This window comes from Chiloscyllium punctatum, chromosome 36, assembly GCF_047496795.1.
Source record: "Chiloscyllium punctatum isolate Juve2018m chromosome 36, sChiPun1.3, whole genome shotgun sequence".
NCBI classification, from domain to species: Eukaryota; Metazoa; Chordata; class Chondrichthyes; order Orectolobiformes; family Hemiscylliidae; genus Chiloscyllium; species Chiloscyllium punctatum.
Window position 1 is genome coordinate 19,398,353 of NC_092774.1, and position 21,242 is coordinate 19,419,594.

A 21,242-nucleotide genomic window follows, 5' to 3' on the forward strand; every position below is an offset into this window, starting at 1 on the left:
TGCAATTCACCCTCTTTCAAAATATTGCCCCGCCGGTTTCTTTTAAATCTCTCTCCTTATATTTAAATAAAAATGCCCCCCCCCCCTAGTTGAGTTCCCCAGCGCTGGATTGTTCTATGTTCTAAACTTAGTGCAGGTGGCTGAAAGAAATGAGCAGCTTTAAAACAAAAACCTCTCGGAGCTGAAAGCTTTCAATGAGAGTCTGAGCCCGGTGTTAAGTTCAGGTAACCTTTATTGCAACCCAACTTTGTTACAGCTTCAGATCCCCCCAGCAAAAAGGCAGAGAAAAAGCAGTTGCTTTTTGAACCCCACACCTCCCCTCCTCCTCACCCCACCCCTACCCAGTCTTTACTATTGGGTAAAAACAATGACTGCAGATGCTGGAAACCAGATTCTGGATTAGTGGTGCTGGAAGAGCACAGCAGTTCAGGCAGCATCCAAGTAGCTTCAAAATCGACGTTTCGGGCAAAAGCCCTTCATCAGGAATAAAGGCAGAGAGCCTGAAGCATGGAGAGACCAGTGAGAGGAGGGTGGGGGAGTGGAGAAAGTAGCATAGAGTACAATAGGGGAGTGGGGGAGGGGATGAAGGTAATAGGTCAAGGTGGAGGGTGGAGTGGATAGGTGGAAAAGAAAATAGAAAGTTAGGACAAGTCAGGGGGACAGTGCTGAGCTGGAAGTTTGGAACTAGGGTGAGGTGGGGGAAGAGGAAATGAGGAAACTGTTGAAGTCCACATCGATGCCTTGGGGTTGAAGTGTTCCGAGGCAGAAGATGAGGCGTTCTTCCTCCAGGCGTCTGGTGGTGAGGGAGCGGCGGTTGAAATGTTGGGCCACCGCGCAGTGTGGTTGATTGGTGCAGGTGTCCCGGAGATGTTCCCTAAAGCGCTCTGGTAGGAGGCACCCAGTCTTCCTAATGGGTTGTGGGGGGGGGGGGGGGGTGGACCTAACCAAGTAGATATGGAAGGCGGAAAAGGGGTGGGGAGGGAAATATATCCCTGGTGGTGGGGTCTTTTTGGAGGTGGCGGAAATGTCGGCAGACGATTTGGTTTATGCGAAGGTTGGTAGGGTGGAAGGTGAGCACCAGGGGCGTTCTGTCCTTGTTACGGTTGGAGGGGTGGGGTCTGAGGGCAGGAGTGCGGGATGTGGACGAGATGCCTTGGAGGGCACCTTTAACCACGTGGGAAGGGAAATTGCGGTCTCTAAAGAAGGGGGGCATCTGGTGTGTTCTGTGGTGGAACTGGTCCTCCTGGGAGCAGATCCGGCGGAGGCGGAGGAATTGGGAATACAGGATGGCATTTTTGCAAGAGGTGTAATCCAGGTAGCTGTGGGAGTCGGTGGGTTTGTAGAAAATGTCGGTGTCAAGTCGGTCATCATTAATGGAGATGGAGAGGTCGAGGAAGGGGAGGGAGGTGTCAGAGATGGTCCAGTTAACTTTAAGGTCATGGTGGAATGTGTTGGTGAAGTTGATAAATTGCTCAACCTCCTCGCGGGAGCACGAGGTGGTGCCAATGCAGTCATCAATGTAGCGGAATAAGAGGTGGGGAGTGGTGCCGGTGTAATTACAGAAGATCAACTGTTCTACATAGCCAACAAAGAGACAAACATAGCTGGGGCCCATACGTGTGCCCATGGGCTACCCCTTTGGTCTGGAGGAAGTGGGAGGATTCGAAGGAGAAATTGTTAAGGGTGAGGACCAGTTTAGCCAAATGAATGAGAGTGTCGGTGGAAGGGTACTGTTGGGGACTTCTGGAGAGGAAAAAACGGAGGGCTTTGAGGCCCTGGACATTGCGGATGGAGGTGTAGAGTGATTGGATATCTATGGTGAAGATAAGGCGTTGGGGCCGGGGAAACGGAAGTCTTGGAGGAGGTGGAGGGCGTGGGTGGTGTCTCGAACGTATGTGGGGAGTTTCTGGACTAGGGGGAATAGGACAGTGTCGAGGTAGGTAGAGATGAGTTCAGTGGGGCAGGAGCATGCTGAGACAATGGGTCGGCCAGGGTGGTCAGGCTTGTGGATCTTGGGAAGGAGGTAGAACCGGGCAGTGCGGGGTTCCCGGACTATGAGGTTGGAAGCTGTGGGTGGGAGATCTCCTGAGGTGATGAGGTTCTGTATGGTCTGGGAGATGATGGTTTGGTGATGGGGAGGTGGGGTCATGGTCGCGGGAGCAGAAGTAAGAGGTGTCTTTGAGTTGGCGTTTGGCTTCAGCGGCGTAGAGGTCAGTGCGCCAGACTCCCACTGCGCCCCCTTTATCCGCTGGCTTGATGGTGAGGTCGGGATTGGAGCAGAGGGATTGGAGGGCTGCGCGTTGTGAGGGTGAGAGGTTGGAGTGGGGGAGGGGGGGTAGACAGGTTGAGGCGGTTAATGTCCCGGCGGCAGTTGGAAATGAAGAGGTCGAGGGCAGGTAATAGGCCAGCGCGGGGTGTCCAGGTGGATGCAGTGTATTGGAGGTGGGCGAAGGGGTCCTCGGAAGGTGGGCGGGAGTCCAGATTGTGAAAGTAAGCTCGGAGGCGGAGGAAGTGTTCGACATCACGGCGTGTATTAAATTCATTGATGCGTGGACGGAGGGGGATGAAGATGAGTCCTTTGCTGAGGACTAATCGTTCGTCCTCAGTGAGGGGGAGGTCTGGGGGGATGGTGAAAACGCGGCATGGCTGGGAGCTGGGATCTGGTGTGGGTGTGGAGCTGGGAGTGGGGGCGGAGCCGGTAACTGGAGTGGGTGTGATGGTGGGGGGGAATGGGGGGTGGAGTCATGAGCTGGGGTGGTGTTCCCCTCAGGGTTCTGTAGGCCAGGAATGGTGACGGTGGGATCTGTGGGGGGCATGTCAGCAGAATGCAGGTGAGTGGCGTTGGTGGGGGCGGAAGTGGGGGTGACCACGGCAGTAGGGGTGGCAGAAGTCACTGAGCGTGTGACATCAGCGATGATGTGAGGGGCAGAAATGATGTCACATGTGACGCACGAGGAATTGTGAGGGGCGGAAGTGACTGTGGGAGTAGCCATGATGGGGGGCGGAAGTGACATCAATCAGCGTGGGGGCGGCAGCTGCACCAGCCGCATGGCTAATGGCGTCCAAGCAATTTCAGAGGCCGGGGGAATCTTCTGGAATGTTTGAGGAGCGCTGGTTATGGAGGTGGGTGGATAAAAGTTTGTTGTACTTACAGTTTTTGATGTTTAAGATGGAGTTGAAATACTGTTTGTTGAGAGTATGAATTCTCCTGAGGATGTAGTACAGAGGGGGTCCTTTGTAATTCTGAGAGAGTGTGGCCCTCAGCTGAGGTAGGGCTGACTGGAGAGAGGTTAGGTGACGGCGCATTGCTGCAAGCGTGGAGCGGAGGATCTTGAAGGAGAACCGTTCCTGGTGTTTTTGAATCTGTAGTCTGTACTGTTTGTCCTGTTCGGATCCGAACTCTGCTGGTTTAAAGGTGGTCCAGAGTCTGTGTGGGATGAGTTGGTTACGGAGGCAGGCACTGAGGAAGCGAATGGGGCTGTGGTAGCGAGTCTGTTTCAGGACATGGTTGAAGAGCCTCAGGGCAGAGGAAATGACCTGGGAGTTGCAGTGGGAGAGGGACTCCCTGAGATTCTTGTAGAGAGAGAGGAGGAAAACTTCTTCAAGGCAGGCATCCTTGCAAGAGGATTCGCTTTAGGGTTAAAATCAACGAGGTAAAAACAAGGACTGCAGATGCTGGAGACCAGATTCTAGAATCACACAACTCCAGGTTGGAGTCCAACAGGCTTCTTTGGAAGCAGTAACTTTTGGAGTGCTGCCTCATCATCAGGTGGTTGTGGAGGATAAGATCCTGAGACACAATTTAGAGCAAAACATTCCAGCGTCCTGCCACTGAAATGGTATATTCAACAAACCTGGATTGTTAAGTCTTCCACCTTTTCAAATAGGTTGCAGGTCTCATTACAATGTGAATCCCAGAACTTCTTGTTGTCACCTTCTCGAGATAACAAGGTTTGATAGCAAAAGCTCACATCTCAGCTCAGACAATGCATTAAAGGTGTGAGGTCAGAGTCTGCCTGCATCCCAATCTTGAGTCAGACTGGTTCTGTTTCCAAAGTCAAAGTTACAAGCTATTACATGTATTGACTGCCTGCACACACCACACCTCCCCTGTCCCACCCCCCTCACTGTCTTCACTATTGGCCAGCACCAAGTTGTCCCTTTGTAATTGGTTCCTTGGTACATCCGTAACCCGGAGGAAGTATTGCCTCACTCAGCAATTTTAACCCATACCCTGTCTCCAAGTAAGTGTCTCCCTGCTCATTTGCCAGGAAGGGGGAGTGTAGAGTCAACCAGACTGCTGTGGGTCTGGAGTCAGGTGTAGGCCAGACCGGGTAAAGGATGCAGCTGGAACGACTGAGTGAATCCTTTCCCCCAATGGTGGTTCCCTTCCCTAACAAGGGAGGGGGGGAAATCAGATGGGGGCTTTCTCCCCTGCACCACCCCCTCCCTGAAACGGTCTCATCGTCAGATTCCGAACTCCACATTTCTGACCGAATACCAATTCTGCCATCTGTCGTGGCGGGATTCAAACCCAGGACTCCCCAGAAACAGGTCCACAGTTCAAATGATATTGGCACTCGGCCGTCACTCCTTCAATCCCCCTGCGATGGCACGTGAACTCGCTGGTGCTTCCGCAGGGTGGAGGAGCTGGTGAAGCCCTTCCCGCACTGAGAGCAGGTAACTGGCTTCTCCCCGGTGTGGACCCACTGGTGGATCAGCAGGGAGGAGACCTGGGTAAAGGCCTTCCCACACTCGGGGCAGCTAAAGGGCCTCTCCCCCGTGTGGACCCGCTGGTGGTTCCGCAGGTGGGAGGAGTAGGTGAAGGCCTTCCCGCACTGAGAGCAGGTGAACGGCCTCTCCCCCGTGTGGATCCGCTGGTGGGTCAGCAGGTTACAGGAAGTGCTGAAGGCCTTCCCGCACTCGGGGCAGCTGAAGGGCCTCTCCCCCGTGTGGATACGCTGGTGGATCAGCAGGTGGGAGGTATACCTGAAGCCCTTCCCACACTGAGAGCAGGTGAACGGCCTCTCCCCCGTGTGGATCCGCTGGTGGGTCAGCAGGTGGGAGGATGTGCCGAAGGCCTTCCCGCACTCGGGACAGCGGAAGGGCCTCTCCCCCGTGTGGATCCGCTGGTGGGCCTGCAGGTTGGAGGAATGTCTGAAGGCCTTTCCGCAGACAGGGCAGGGGAATGGCTTCTCCCCGGTGTGACTGCGCCGATGAGTCTCCAGGGCAGACGGGAAATGGTAGCTTTTCCCACAGTCACCACACTTCCACGGTTTCTCCACAGAGCGGGATTCCTCTGGTTTCTCCATGGCCACAGCTTCAGCTGCACACAAACACGTGGAGAGCCCCTCCCTGCCGTGAAGTCCCCTTCCCAGGCCGTATAACTGTTTCAGGCTCCACACACAGTTCGCTGTAACAGTGGGGTCTCTGGTCCAGTCCCACTGATGCTGAAAACATCCTCAAACAGGAACCAAAAAGTGTGGATCCCTCTCACAGAAATCACAGTCAAAAATCGTTGTGGTCCCGATGGATTCAGAGACTGTCAGACATTGACATCAAAGTGAGGACTGCAGACACTGGAGAGTCAATTGAAAAATGTGGCGCTGGAAAAGCACAGCAGGTCAGGCAGCATCCGAGGAACAGGAGAGTCAATGGTTCAGGAATAAGCCCTTCATCTGTTGATTTTGAAACTTCAGTCTTCAGATTTTCAAATACTCTGCAAAAACAGATTACAAAAGTCATCACTATCAGTGCAGGGTAGAAATTCAGATCAAGCAATTCTACTTTCTGTGGAATATTCTTTTGTTGTTCCACAAAATTGAAAGCACCATCCCAATCTCCCTTCCCCTCTGTTCTCACTCTGCTCGAACTAATTCCCCTGAAGGTGCTGATTCAGGATCTTACAGGGGCAGAAAAAGCAAAAACATCAAGACTGACATCTCTCTGAATTTTGGATACCTCCACCTGAAAGTTAATATCTTTCACAACACTGGGATCCTGCTGAGAGTGAGCAGGTCTGATTTTGGGAAGCAAAAACAAAGTGTGCCAATTCAGGGTGAACCTGCAATGCAGCTTCTTGAGGAAGGACCAGACACAAAATGGTTAATGACCCCGAGAAGGTGGGAGCAAAATGAGACATCAAGGCATTAACACCAACACACTTCAGTCAAACTCTTCTGCTTCCAGTCAGGGCAGAACATGCTCTGAAAGTCCAGCCTTCACAACCACACTTCTGCTTTCACTGAAGACAATTAGAGTCACACAGCGCAGAAACAGACCCTTTGGCCCAACCTGCCCAGATATCCTCAATTAACCGAGTCACGTTTGCCATCACTTGGCCCCTATATGAGCCGGGAGCTGGCAGCTGGGACTAAATTGGGTTGGCTCTCTTGTCAGCAAGGACGGAGTTGGACCGAAGGGTCTGTTTCTGTGCTGTACATCTCTATGACTCCAGTCACATTTGTAGGTAATATTAACAGAGAACTCTGTTCCCAGCTTTGTATTTGTCGGCAACTGCATGGTACTTATCATCCTCAGGTGACCGGCCTTGTTGAATGTTTTAACCAGACTCACGCCTAAACTTGCCAAATTAATGGCCGAGTCTGGCCTCTCCTGGTTATGCTAATCCCTGTGGCCTTATTCCAGATGTGATCCATGTCTGCGGGCAAGACACGACTGTCTCCAGCTGAGAGTCTCTCTGGTCACCCCCTCCGTACCCCTTGGAACGATTCAGCTCCCTTCTCAGTCCACGTCCGCCACATGACCGAAGCAATGATTGGTTATGTTCTTGCTCTATCTAATGTTATGTGTGCCTTTCACTCCCAGGAGCGTGTGACCTACAGCGATGTTCCCCCCCTTTCAGCCTCGTTACGGGTAGAGCCTGGTTCATTGGTGCTCGTCAAGAACTGGACTGGCAAAGGTCTCCAACCTCGTTGGGATGGCCCCTTCCAGGTTTTACTTCCCGCCCCTACGGCGGTCACAGTCGCTGGGCACTCAGCTTGGGTCCACCTGCACCATTGTAAATTGATTGACCGCACCAATCAAAAGGGGCGAAGACGAGGAGAGAATCCTGAAATCTGAACAAAAGGAGTGGACCCTGTCCATTTGGGTTTTTGAATCCTGCTGTTGTTCTAATGTTAATCTTATTACAGATACTTGAACTAAGAGGAGGGACATGTGGGGGATCGCTTATCTCCTCACCTCTCTGATCACGTACAACATCCTGATGGGGAAAGGCTCTAAGTATGGATGGGACCTGGAATGATCAGAGATTACCCCCCACCCATACTGAGGAGATGTCGTCCAGTGCACCGGACCAGACACCTTTGACGTGTGGAAGGTGATGAAGATTGATTATTGTAATGGACTCTTCCATCAGAAAGACCAGATGGTCCATCTGGACAGTAGAAATCAGGGGGAGTTACCATGGCGTTACCGAACCTGTCTTTTTGATCTTACCTGCAGACGCAAGCCTAGTGAGGATAAAAATGATCAACCCCGTCATTATGGTAAATATTTTAAGGGCGCCCAGGAACACCATCCCTTTTTGTAGGACGGGCCGATTCGAGAAAAGGGAAGCCTGATAGGGGAAACTCCTCAATCCACAAGGAACTTATTTATACAGGCCCACAGAACGCTCTTCACCCCAGAGACAGTAGTATGTTACTCCTCTCTATCAGGAGATGACTTACTTGCCCTGTCCCCAGACCCCGATTCCATTCTATTCGTCAGACTTCCTACTGCCGATCCTGTGAAGAGAAATATCACTTTCCAATACCTCCGGTCTGTGTATACAAACAGCCGGTGTAACACTGCCTGGGGTACAGCAGGCCTTATGTGGCACATGGACCTGGAACGGAACCCTTCCCTTGTGCATTTATAGGCCTTTTCTCTTTTCAGAACCAGATACTGTCACCAAGACAATGAACAATAGAGCTAAGGGAGAGCCCAATGGGAACAGCATTCTGAGGACCATTGTCTCCCATACACTGCGAGTGCTCAAGTCACTTGGCCCATTTTGTACAGTGCTAAAGTGACTCCCCTTGCAAAACGTTGACCCTATACTCCTGTAGACCTGACCAGACCCCCTGCTGTAACATTTCAGTAACCTATTTTGACAAACTCTCCCTAATATACACCAAACCAGACCATTATTTCTTCAGCTAAGGTAAAGCTACCAATTTCCTTGTCCTGGATGGCAAAGATGTCCCTCATAAGGTCAGTATCGGAGCCCTTGTTCCCACAACAGTACCTTGTCCTGGCCAGTGGACAAGTCGATGGAACCTCCATCTGAGGAGGATGCAGCGGTTGGTCTCAGCCAACCTTGCTCCAACTGGAAGGATCCCAAGGGACTGGGTGACAATACAGGACACCCGATAGGCTGGGGAATCCAGAGTACCCTGAGGTTGGAAGGATCGGCAGGGTTGACAAGTCAACAGAACCGCAGTTCCCTCTTTTGCGGCCTGACCAATTGAGGAAATAAGAGTAAAGAGGCTCTGGAACAGAGTAAACTGGGATTATCAGACCTGTGTCTTTACTCTGTGCAGAATCGATATGCCTTAGACTATATACTCGCCCGGGAGGGTGAGGTCTGCACCATTGTCCAAGATAAATGCACTATGGGTATTCCTGATCTCACTGGCAATATTAACTAAGATACAAGAAGAGATTCAGGTATTCCGTGACAGAATGACTGAAGGGACCAGTTGGGGAAACTGCAGATCGGGCCGATGGTACAATTGGCTTATCAATTTAGCTATGTCTGTTTGTCGGTATTGGTATTGTTAGGTATTTAATTGCTAGGCTTATGAGGGCCCTTAGTGATATAGATTTGCCCCAGAAGATGTTCCTTTCACGATCTGATGGCTCATCCACACGTGTCGATGGCGATGATAAATATGACCAGATGAGCTGCGAAGATGGTGGTGCCTCTCTACAGGATGTTGATGGCTGGACCACTTTGAAGGGCATTCGTTTGGACTAGCCTTCTCTTTCAGTGATCGCGGTGCAATCAAAGGGAGGAATGAGGGTGTGGGCATCTGGGTAATAAAGTCTATAGCCTTAAAACTTGTCTTTAAACATTCAGACTAAAATGTAATGCTGAATTATTAAATACATTTACTGCACTAGAAAATAAACAGGCAGGAAGGCTCAGAATGAGGAGAGAACTTAAAGATAGGGATACCTGGGCTCACCAAGTGATAACAGGATGCTGTCAGGCAATTAAGAACATTTGCCTCAGCATCGGTGAATCTGTGAACAGGACACCAAGTGATAACATTCATAGCCGTTCCCTTGTGAAATTAATGATAGTCTTTAAACTGACCCTGAAACAAGACTGGGTACTATCCATAGCTTTGTAATTAATGGTTGGATCTTGTCCATTATAATGGATTCTTACTACCCCTTGCAAGCGGGGCATTCACAAAATACATCTTTGCTGTCTTCAGCGTTCAAAAGGACGAGAGAGAGAGAGAGAGAGATGAATCCCGTAGAGAATTAACTCTTCGTGCTTATCTGCTATGGATTGAATTGAATTGCATTTTGGGGCTTTATGATGAGAGATTTTTATTCCACGCTTCCAAAGAGTATGATTTCCAGGACAAACCAAGAGTGAGGCGTTACAGGTCTGAGTTCTCAAAGGATTCCCTGGGCCACCTCAAATCTCCACTTTAACATGGGAGGTAGGACAAAATGGCTTCTGCTTGGCTAACTCGGTGGGACTGAGTCAGGCAGATACCACTCAGAACAAACAAGAATCCACAGACGGATGTAAATCCAGTGAAAAAAATTGCAAATGCAGAAGTAACAAATCTGAACCTAACCATCAATCGCAGAAGTAACATTTAATCCTAACCACCAGACAGGACAAATACGATTCCAAGAACAGGTTGTCTACAAGAAATTATGATAGATTAGATCAGATTCCCTACAGTTTGGAAACAGGCCCTTCGGCCCAACCAGTCCACACTGACCCTCTGAAGAGTAACCCACCCAGAACCATTTTCCCTCTGACTAATGCACCTAACACTGTGGGCAATTTTGCATGGCCAATCCACCTGACCTGTACATCTTTGGACTCTGGGAGGAAACCGGAGCACCCGGAGGAAACCCACGCAGACACGGGGAGAATGTGCAAACTCCACACAGACGGTCACTCAAGGCTGGAATCGAACCTGGGACCCTGGTGCTGTGAGGCAGCAGTAGCTAACCACTGAGCCACCGTGCTGCCCTAGGCTAAGTCAAAAATGCACGAGGACCTTGCAGGATCTGATTGGTTGTTACTATGTGATCATGCTCAATGTCTGACACTGAACAATGTACATAAATTCTATCCAAACTCTGTAAAAGTCGGTGGATTCTTTTGGCACTCTAGGAGTACTCAAAGATGTGCAGGTTTGGTGAATTGGCCATGCTAAACTGCCCGTAATGTTAGGTGAATTAGTTAGAGGGAGATGGGTCTGGGTGGGCTACTCTTCAGAGGGTCGGTGTGGACTGGTTGGGCCGAAGGGCCTGTTTCCACACTGTTGGGAAACTAATCTAATCCTTCTGGGCTGATCAGAGTCTACCGACCCGGCCGTATCAAAGAATAAACTATTGCTTGTATGATTGACAAAGTCATTTCCAGGTGTGTTTATTGACCAATCCCAGAAATCCAAAGATCCGGACAGCAGTCCAGATCAGAACAACCAGATAGGAAATGGTTAATGTCCCCAGGATGTGGGGAGCAAAATAAGACACCAAGGCGTTAACACCAACACCAGGGAAAACCTGAACATACAGACGTGACAAACATTAGTGGCAAGCCAGAATCACAGATGTACAGCACAGAAACAGTCCCTTCAGTCCATGCTGACCAGATATCCTAAATCAATCTAGTCCCATTTGCCAGCACTTGACCCATGTCCCTCTAAATGCTTCCCAACATTTACACACACCACCCTCTGTACATAGGAGTTGCTCCTTAGGTTTCTTTTAAATCTCACCCTAAACCTATGAGCAACCCCAGATCAAAGATCTTGTCTGTTTACCCTCGCCATGCCTCACATTATTTATACAAGGTTGTAGGGTCACCCCTGTGGGATATAGGTAAAGTGGTGTTACTTCTGCAACCATAATTGCTTCTGCAAAGTAAATGAACTAACATCAGGGTATAATTGTTTCAGCCAACAGTGGAGTTAACAAGAATGAAAGCTATGTGAAGGAAATATATAATTGCTTTTGTATTAGCTACAATGTGCATACATGAAATGTGCCTGCAAACAATGTTACAGACAAACAGATAAAGGTGCTGTGAGGGGAGGGGGTGTAGATTAAGCTAGATGTGCTCGTACAAACAGTTATAACCATCTATTTCCTGCTTCTGCAAAAACAAAAAAACACAATCAAGGAGGTCAGAAGGCTCAGTGTCGGCGGAAAATGGGAGGAAATGTTGCTTTCGCAAACAAGGAAGCAGCTGGCAGTGAAAGAGGATATACGTTAACACTTTGTTCACACACAAGGCCGGATAAGGCAAGAAATAGACAAGAGTAATGGGCGCCACCGGGAAATAATGGAGGGACAAACCGATCTTTCACGGGTCAGCTTGGAACATCAGGGCGGGGGGATGGGAATGAGGGAAGGAAGCTGAATGTGCTGGAGCCAGGGTGGAGGAAGAACAGAGGATGCAAAACCGGCTTGAAGCTGCAATGAGGAATATTGCATGTGCTGTACTTGTACCTGTTGCAGTTACTGGTGGGAATCGGGTGCATTTTAAACATCAAAACAGAAAAGATATCCAGCCCTCCCCCCTTCCCAATCTCTATCCTTCAGTCCCTCCTCACCCGGGTAACTAAGACACATACCTGAGTTTGAGGAGTCTGCTCCCTCCCTGGATTCACTCCAGTTGCTCCAAGTGACCAATTTCCCCTCCTCCCAGCTCTGTCTCCCTCCCAGGATGAAGAGTTGCCCAGAGGGAGGGAGATTCACTTTGACAGGGCGACTTCCGCGTTGTGACGTCAAAAAGGACCGAGGGGCGGGGCGAGGAAACGTGAAGGTTGAGGGGGCGGGGCATGAGCGACAGCCGGACGCCGCACTGCGCATGCGCGGCCCCTGCAGCAGTAGGGCAGGAGAACACACTTTCCAAACCCCCATCCCCTTCAGAGAATTCCCACAGTGTGGAAGCAGGCCACTCGGCCTCACCGAACCTCCCACACCCACATCCCCATTGCTCTACATTTAACCCTGAGTCATGCACCTTACCTGCACATTATGCCTAATTTAGCATGGCCAATCCACCCTAACCAGCACATCCCTGGGCACTATGGGTAATTTAGCATGGCCAATCCACTTTAACTTGGATAAAGGTTAAAATTACAACTCCAGGTTGTAATACAACAGGCTTCTCTGGAATCAGTAACTTTTGGAGTGTCTGGAGACATAAGCATGGAAACAGACCCTTCGGTCCAACCTTTCCATGCTGACCAGATATCCCAACCCAATCCCACGTGCCAGCACCTGGCCCATATCCCTCCAAACCCTTCCTATTCATGTACTCATCCAAATGCCTCTTAAACGTTGCAATTGTACCAGCCTCCACCACTTCCTCTGGTAGCTCATTCCATACACTTACCACCCTCTGCATGAAAAGGTTTCCCCTTCGGTCTCTTTTATATCTTTCCCCTCTCACCCTAAACCTATGCCCTCTAGTTCTGGACTCCCCGACCCCAGGGAAAAGACTTAATGTATTTTTGGAAGCAGTAACTTTTGGAGTGATTTGGGTTCAATTCCCGCTTCGGGCAACTGTGTGGCATTTGCACGTTCTCCCAGTGTCTGAGCGGGTTTCCTCCCACAGTCCAAAGAATTGCAGGTTAGGTGAATTTGCCATGCTTAATTGCCCTGTAGTGTAGGTGCATTCGTCAGGGGTGAATGTCGGGGAATGGGTCTGGGTGGGTTGCTCTTCGGAGCGTCAGTGTGGACTTATTGGGCTGAAGGGCCCGTTTCCACTCCGGAGGGAATAATTATTTATATAAAATGCCCCCGATCCATTAGAGGGCCCAACATTAGTTTTAATTGGGTAGTAGAAATCTGAAGGATAATTGCTCGCTTCAGGACATCCAGACGTGAATGAATTTGGCACAGGACACATTGGGCAACTATTAAAGAATCCGTTGTATTTCTCCGGGTTGTGGACTCATGCAGAGACAAGAACAACTTTGATAACAGTATTCGATTTGCAAATGGAACGGCTGACCGATATTGAGAGTTTGCACACTTGGTTAAGCAGCTATGGGTCATAGCCAGGATTTATGAGGCTCAACTCCCTAATTTGGACTGTTCTGGAATGTGAGTGCTTCATTAGCCTTGGAAGAAATAAACAAGAGCTGACAAACTGAGATATGAAGAAGGTTGGAAAATGTTAGAGAGACACACACACACAGGCAGAAGTTTGCAGGAAAGTTAACACTTCATAATCTGGTTTCAATGCACATTAGCCTGGGTATGATACTGATATCACAGGGGCCTCAAAAAGGGCACTCCCTCAATACTCAAACCAAAACATGGGTGCCCCTGCTGGACTGGTTTGTGTTCACTCTTTGCTGCTGCCTATTTCAGTTGATGATGTACATTATTGTACCCGCTCACAAACCTGGTGGCACCCAGATTTTGGGAAAGCAGCTACGAAAAGATCTGAAGCGTGTTAATTTGTGAACAAACAAGGTGCATATTCTAAGAGGGATGCCCTGTGTTTGTTAACCACTTCCTTGCCTGGTCGGCATATATAGTATCACCTCCCATACATTGTTATGAATATTGTCTAATAAGAGTAGATGAATCAAAACCATCTCAAATGACAAACATCTGACATTGGATTGTTGGACAAGTGGGAAATATTTGCATCAGTTAACCAAAACACTTCAAAGTTTACAGTCACGGGTACGTCAAGCTGAAGAATTAGGACCGGGGCATTTTGGAGCCTGCTTCCTTGGGCAGAGAATTCTGCAGATACACTACTCTCTGGGAAAACCAGCAGCCCTCACTTCCTCCTCCTCATCTCAGTCCTAAACCTACTCCCCCAAAGCTGGAGGCCTTGTCTCAGCCACCAGCAGAAATGACTGGATAGGGTAGGGCTTCATCCTCTAAGTGCAATGAATTCCCACTTTCTCCCAAATTCCCAGATGTACTCACTTAGTGGTTGCTGTCTCACAAATGAAAGATTTCATTCTAACTTCTTCCGGTCCTAAGAAGGGCAAAACATCTTTGAAAGCTGCTCTGAAAGCCCTGTCTTCACAACCACACTTCTGCTTTCACCCAAGACAGTTAGAGTCATACACCACACAAACAGATCCTTCAGCCCAACTCGTCTATGCCAACCATATATCCGAAATCAATCTATTCCATTTGCCGGCATGTGGCCCATATTCCTCAAAACCCTTCCCCTTCATGTACTCATCCAGATGCTGCTTAAATGTTGTAATTGTACCAGCCTCCACCACTTCCTGTCAGCTCGTTCCATACATGCAAAACCCTCTGAGAAAGTGGCCCCTCAGGTCCCTTTTAAATCTTTGTCCTCTCAGCTCAAACCTCGGCCTTCTAATTTTGGGCTCCCCTACCCGGAGGAAAAGATCTTAGTTATTCACCCGATCCATGCCCCTTATAACCTTCTATAATGTCACCCCTCAGCCTCCAACACTAAGGGAAAACAGCCCCAGCCTATTCAGTCTCTCCCTCTCGCTCAAACCCTCCAACTCGGACATCAGCCTTATAAACCTTTTCCAAACCCTTTCAAGTTTCACAACATCCTTCCATAGGATGGAGACCAGAATTACACACAATGTTCCAAAAGTGGCCTAACCACTGTCCAGTGCAGCCGCAACGTGACCTCCCAACTCCTTCACTCAATACTCTGACCAATAGAGGAAAGCATACCAAACATCATCTTCACTATCCTGTCTACCTGCGACTCCACTTACAAGGAACTATGAACATGCACTCCAAGGTCTCTTTCTTCTGCAACACCTCCCCTGTGTAAGTCCTGCCTGCATTGCTTGACCAAAATGCAACACATCACATTTCTCCAAGTTCAACTCCATCTGCCCTTCGTTAGCCTATCAGCCCATCCAATCAATTCTAATTTAAAGTGAACTCTCTTTCCTCTCTTATTCCTTAGAGGCTGAAGATCTCCATCCCACACACTCTCCCTCCATTTTCAATTTGCTGAACCTAATCCCTGCTGTACCTCATTCTGAAGGGTCTGGTTCATGCTGATTAACAGGCCCATACTCAGGGGAGATCGAATTGAAACATACAGAATACTGAACAGCCTGGACAGAGTGGATGTTGGGAAGATGTTTCCATTGATAGGAGAAACTAAGACCCGAGGGCATAGCTTTAGAGTAAAGGGATGACCTTTTAGAATGGAGATAAGGAGAAACTTCTTCAGTCAGAGTGGCGAATCTATGGAATTCATTGGCATAGAAGACTGCAGAGGCCAGGTCACTGAGGATATTCAGACTGGAGATAGCTAGGGTCTTGAGTATTGAGGTGATCGAAGGTGACAGGGAGAAAGCAGCAGAATGGTGCTCAGAAACTGATCAGCCACGATTGAATGGTATGTGCAGACCTGACGGGATGAATAGCCTACTTTCTGCTCCTATGTCTTATAGTCTCTTGCTGTCCAGGACACTGAGAATTGGGAGCAGGAGTCAGCCATTTGGTCTTTTAAGCCTGCACCAGCATTGAACAGATCACAAATGGATATGGATCTCCCTACATCGAGATGCAGAGGCTGGGTCTCTTTTCACTGGAGCATCAGAGGTTAAGAGGTGTCCTGACAGAGGTTTAAAAAATCATGAGGGGTATCGGTGAGGTGAATGGCAGGTGTCATTTCAAGATTAGGGAGCAAACTTTTAAAGTGAGAGTAGAACGAGTCTAAAGACATAAAGAGCACTTTCTATTTTTAAAAAAAGTGTGGTTGGTGTGTGGAATGAATGTCTAGAGGAAATGTTGGACACAGGTACAGTTACAATGTTTAAAATACATTTGGATAAGTACATGAACAGGAAAGGTTCGGAGGGATATGGGCCAAACACAGGCAGGTGGGATTAGTTTAATTTGTGAGTATAGTCAGCATGGATTAGTTGACCTGAAGGGTGTGTTTCTGTGCTGTATGTCACTGTTCTGTACTGGCGTTAAAACTATTTTCTTGCCTTCCCCAATAAACATCCACTTCGCTGTTCAAAAATTATATGAACTCAGCCTTGAAAATATTCCATGACCCCCTAACTGCAGGAAGGCATCCCCTCTTCTAAACTCAATTCATCTTGCTAATATACCACTTGCCTTGCTGATTGCTTGCTGCACCTGTCTGACAACTGGCAGCGACTGGTGTAGGAGGACGCTGAGGCCCCTTTGCACATCCATACATCATTCCTGATGAAGGGCTCTTACCCGAAACGTCAACTTTCCTACTCCTTGGATGCTGTCTGACCTGCTGTGCTTTTCCAGCACCACACATATTTACTCTGATCTCCAGCATTTGCAGTCCTCACTTTCTCCGCTTCCCAATATATCACCATTTAAACAATACACCTCATTTCTGCCTTTTTTTTTACAGCAAAGGCTATAACTTCACCCTGTGGTACTGCACTTGCCAGGTGTTTGAGGCACAGACCTGGACCAGCTTTTCCAGAGTCTGTCCTCTTTCTGGATTCACTCCCTTTCTTTTCAGTTGCTGCAAGTCAACAATTGGATCCCAGCATGAAAATAAAAGAAATAGAAAAGGGAGTGAGAGGAGAGAGTGTGCTGTTGGACAGAGGAAGGAAATTACAGTCTTGGATGAATCTCAATCTTCATTCAGAGGGAGGGAGGGGGAGAGAGAGAGAGAGAGAGAGAAGAGCAGTAGCAGCTTCAGAAGCTCATGGGTCAAGATTAGAGTGGTGCTAGAAAAGCACAGGTCAGGCAGCATCCGAGGAGCAGGAAAATCGACGTCTCCGATTCAGACAATAGGGCTGTTCTGAATGGTAGGAGGACCAGGCTCTTTCTGATGTTCCACTGCACCTCATTGGGCCGGCAAATGAAGTTCATGCACCATTTTTACAGACAGATGGGAGCATGTGCAGGTTTTTGCAGACACCGATGAACATGTGCAGTGCTTGCTGACACCGAGGAGCCCGCGCAGTAGGCTCTGTAGATATGCTGGTGTAACTGACCGATTCAACTGGCCAAATGTCAAGGAGGAAGAAAAAAGGGTAGAGCCACAATTTTGGTTCAGCTTCCCACCCCCCCGGCTCGACATAACCGTGCATGTTCCTTGCTTTTCTCCTTACCCTCACCCCTCGTGATTTTTCAAATCTCAATAAGGTCATCCCTCAACCTCCTCCATTCCAGTGAAAAAGTCCCAGCCTCTCCCTATAACTCAAACCCTCCATTCCTGGCAACGTCCAAGTAAATCTTTACCGAACCCCTTCTGATAATATTCTTCCTATTACAGGGTGACCAGAACTGTACTCAGTACTCTAAACAAAGTGGCCTCACCAACATCCTGTACAACCTCAACATAGAACAAAAAAAATTTACAACTAAGGAACAGGCCCTTCGGCCCTTCAAGCCTAAGCCGATCCAAATCCCCTGTCTAAACCTATCGCGCAATTCCTGAATCTGTATCCTTCTGCTCTCCACCTACTCATGCATCTGTACAGATGCACTTTTTCTTTTTACAGATATTTTTATTGAAAATTTAACATGTTTTTACAAGTTTGCAAATAAAAAAAGACACGTACAAACACTAATATACAATTAAATCTTAAATAAATAGCCAAAACCTGTCAAACAAAGAGAAAAGATACAGAGAAGATAAAGATAAACTCAACTAACTACTAATCTAACCTATAACTAACCACAGTGTATGATCAAATATCTTACATTATTCAAAAGAAAAAAGGAGAACATAGTAATTAAGTAGTGAAGTACATGCTCGGAATGAGTTAACATAATTCGTAATAAAATCCGTATTCACGCGGGATTCCTCTCCCAAGGGACCCCGGACCAGCCAGAACTGTTACCTCAACTCGATGAAAGCCCTTGAAAGAATGGCCAAAATATCTGTATCTATGTAATTCAAAAAAGGGCTGCCATATTTTATAGGATAATTCAGTTTTTTGGTGCACCATATTTGTAAGGAAGTCAAGGGGAATACATTCCATGATTAATCTGTGCCAATTCGGAAGTCCTAGAGGGCCCTCAGCCACCCAGTTTACTAAGATACCTTTCCTTGCGTAGAAGGAGAGAATGGAAAATAATTTCCTCCAGAGCACATCCAGAGAAGGTAAGCTCGAGAAGCCCAGAAGAGGAGATACTGGATCTACAGTAATTTCCGTTCCCAAGATTTCTGTCAGGGCCTTTACTACTTTGGTCCAGTATTTGAGGATCTTATGGCATGTCCATAAGCGGTGTGTAAGAATGCCCACCTCTGTTTTACATTTGGGACACATTGGAGATGCTCCTGCCCTAAATTTTGCCAATCTTTCCAGTGCCATATGGGCCCTATGAAGCATCTTTAACTGAATGGTCTGGGTTCTGTTACAAATGGAGATTTTTTTTGGCATTTTCCCAGATGTCATTCCACTGTTTTGTAGAAATTTCCAGCCCCAAATCCTGATCCCATGTTCTAAGCAGATGGTCCATATCTTCCGACACTTCATCACGTAATAAATGATAAAGAGTGCTGACCGAGGGTACACCCATTGGCCACAACACACTAAGTTCTCTATCTGATTTATAGAGAACATCTAATAACGCAGTCGTCTCCAGTATGTAGTCTCGAATGTAGAAGTATCGAAAGAGGTCTCCATTAGGTAATCCAAATTTCTGATGCAGCTTTTCAAAAGACATCAGGACCCCCTTCTCGAACAGATCCCCTAAACAGGAGATACCCCTGGATCTCCAGGATTTGAATGCAGCATCTGTAAGCCCTGGTTGAAAACCCCATGCCCCCACTATAGGAGTATAGGGGGATGTTTTATGTGAATTACCCTCGTTTTGCCACATTATATTCCAAGCTTTAATTGTGTTTAGTACTGTAGGGTTTCTACAGTGGTCCGTAATGATTTTCATCTGATCTAAAAATAAGAGGTGAATAAGAGGGCACTGTACTTGAGAAGCCTCGATGTCCATCCAGATTGATTGCGGGCCAGACGTGACCCAATCGGCTATGTAGCTTAACAAGGAACTTAACTGATACTTCCTAAAGTCTGGAAAATCCAGCCCTCCCCCCTTTCCTGTGGAAGCTGTAGCTTCCTTAACTTAATAAGGGGCCGTCTAGGATTCCAGATGAAAGAACCCAGCCAACCATACAATCTGCGCAGTGCCGTACTCGGCAGCATTCTCATCGGGTATAAGAGATCGGGGCAAGACATTCATTTTAATTAGGGCTATTCTACCTAGCCAGGAAATTGGAAGGTCTCCCCAACGTTGAAGGCCCTGTCTTACCCTTTCCAATCGATGCACAAAATTGAGCTTGTATAGCTGGCCAAATACTGGGGTGATAAAAATGCCAAAGTATAAGAAACCCTCCAGAGAGCACTGAAAGGGGAAGTGGGATCCGTCCAATAAGTGGGACATACCAGTGAGGCATGGCCTCCAATTTTGAAAAATCCGTTTTGTAGCCTAAAAATGCACTAAATATATTAATAACTTGGATTAAGTGAGGCAAGGACATCAGAGGATTACTAAGAAAAAGGAGATCATCATCAGCATATAGGGTAATTTAATGTTTACCTGTACCAACCCTCGGGGCCGTTATATTAGAGTCAGCCCGTATCGCTTCCGCCAATGGCTCAATTATTAGCGTGAATAGCAACGGTGAGAGAGGACATTCCTGACGGCAGCCTTTCCCCACTCTATTCGAGCCTAATCCATTGGTGATCACAACTGCTTTGGGATCATTATACAGTGTTGAGAGCCATTTGGCAAATACGTTTCCAACGCCAAACCTTTCCAATGTATAGAACAGATATGACCATTCAACCCTGTCGAATGCCTTCTCCGTGTCCAATGAGACTACAATTCCCGGTATTTTTTACTGATGACAGACTTGATTCACATTCAAGACCCTTCTAATATTATCAGATGGTCCACGGCCCTTAATAAACCCAGTCTGCTCCTCTTTTATGATATATGGCAGCACCCTCTCGAGCCTCAACGCTAATGTTTTAGAGAGAATTTTAAAATCTACAGTTAGCAAGATGCATAATCTTCTGGATCCTTTCCTTTTTTGAGAATAGGGGAGATATTCACCTCTTTCAGTGAAGGTGGGAGGCAGCCCTGACTATTTGTGTAGTTATACATGTCCATAAGTGGGGCCAGCTAATACTCCTGTGAACTCTTTGTAAAGTTCAACCTGAAAGCCCTCTTGGCCAGGTGCCTTACTGCTCTGAAGTTGCCTGATTACGTCAAGTATTTCCTGGGTTGTTGGGGGAGCATTCAGGACTGATACCTGTTCCGGGATTAAGTCCGGAAAGGCCAGGCTTTTAAAAAAGGACTGCATCCTCCTGACTCTATCTTCACAACCCTGCAATCAGGATTAAACTTTCTGAAGATTGTGTTGATCCTTTTAGGATCGTGAGTCAGAGTACCAGCACTTTCCCCGATAGCCGTGATAGCTTGAGGGGCCCTTTTTCTCCTTGGGAGAAATGCTACGCATCTACCAGGTTTATCGCCAAATTCATATAATCTTTGTTTTGCAAATAATATTTCCCTCTTTGCTGTTTGGGTGAAGGCGGTATTCAGAGCTGTCCTAAGGGCCGTAATCCTTTGTAATTTGGTAATAGAAGGTCTGTCAGCTGCTTTTAAGCGAGCCTCAAGCTGTTGCTCTCCCTTTACTTTTTTCTGGGTCACCGAGTATGAAATGATCAGACCTCACGCATCAGTATCAATAGTCTCCCACATCATTGACGGGTTACTAGCCGGACCTGAATTAATTTCCAAGAAAGCTTTAAATTCTTGAGAAAAATATTTTGCAAATTTACTATCCTTCATTAAGAAGGAATCCATACGCCAATGTCAGGGGAATGCCTCATTGTTCCTCGCCTTGATTTTCATGTACACAACAGCGTGATCAGAAATTATTATATCACCTATTTTACAGGATGATATGGAATTTAAAAAAATTGAGGGGGCAAAAAACATGTCAATTCTAGTGTGACATTTATGTGGTTTAGAGTAAAAAGAGAAATCTCTGCCGTGCAGGTGGAGGCACCTCC

The 21,242-nt window shown here is 47.7% G+C and overlaps 3 protein-coding genes across 4 annotated transcripts in view; 1 reads left to right on the top strand and 2 right to left on the bottom strand.

Annotated features, from left to right (window-relative positions):
• LOC140461035 (uncharacterized) overlaps nt 1-21,242 on the bottom strand; it is a 205,070-nt gene that overhangs the window by 130,208 nt on the left and 53,620 nt on the right. The window lies entirely within an intron of this gene.
• LOC140460831 (uncharacterized) overlaps nt 1-21,242 on the top strand; it is a 243,853-nt gene that overhangs the window by 31,083 nt on the left and 191,528 nt on the right. The gene's annotated exons all lie outside the window — the stretch shown is intronic.
• LOC140460885 (uncharacterized) overlaps nt 919-21,242 on the bottom strand; it is a 73,953-nt gene continuing 53,629 nt past the window's right edge. Inside the window, exon 3 of the mRNA XM_072555593.1 lies at nt 919-5,129. Within this exon, the coding sequence (XP_072411694.1) occupies nt 4,596-5,129 (534 nt within the window). The 3' untranslated portion in view covers nt 919-4,595. The remainder of the gene's footprint in view (nt 5,130-21,242) is intronic.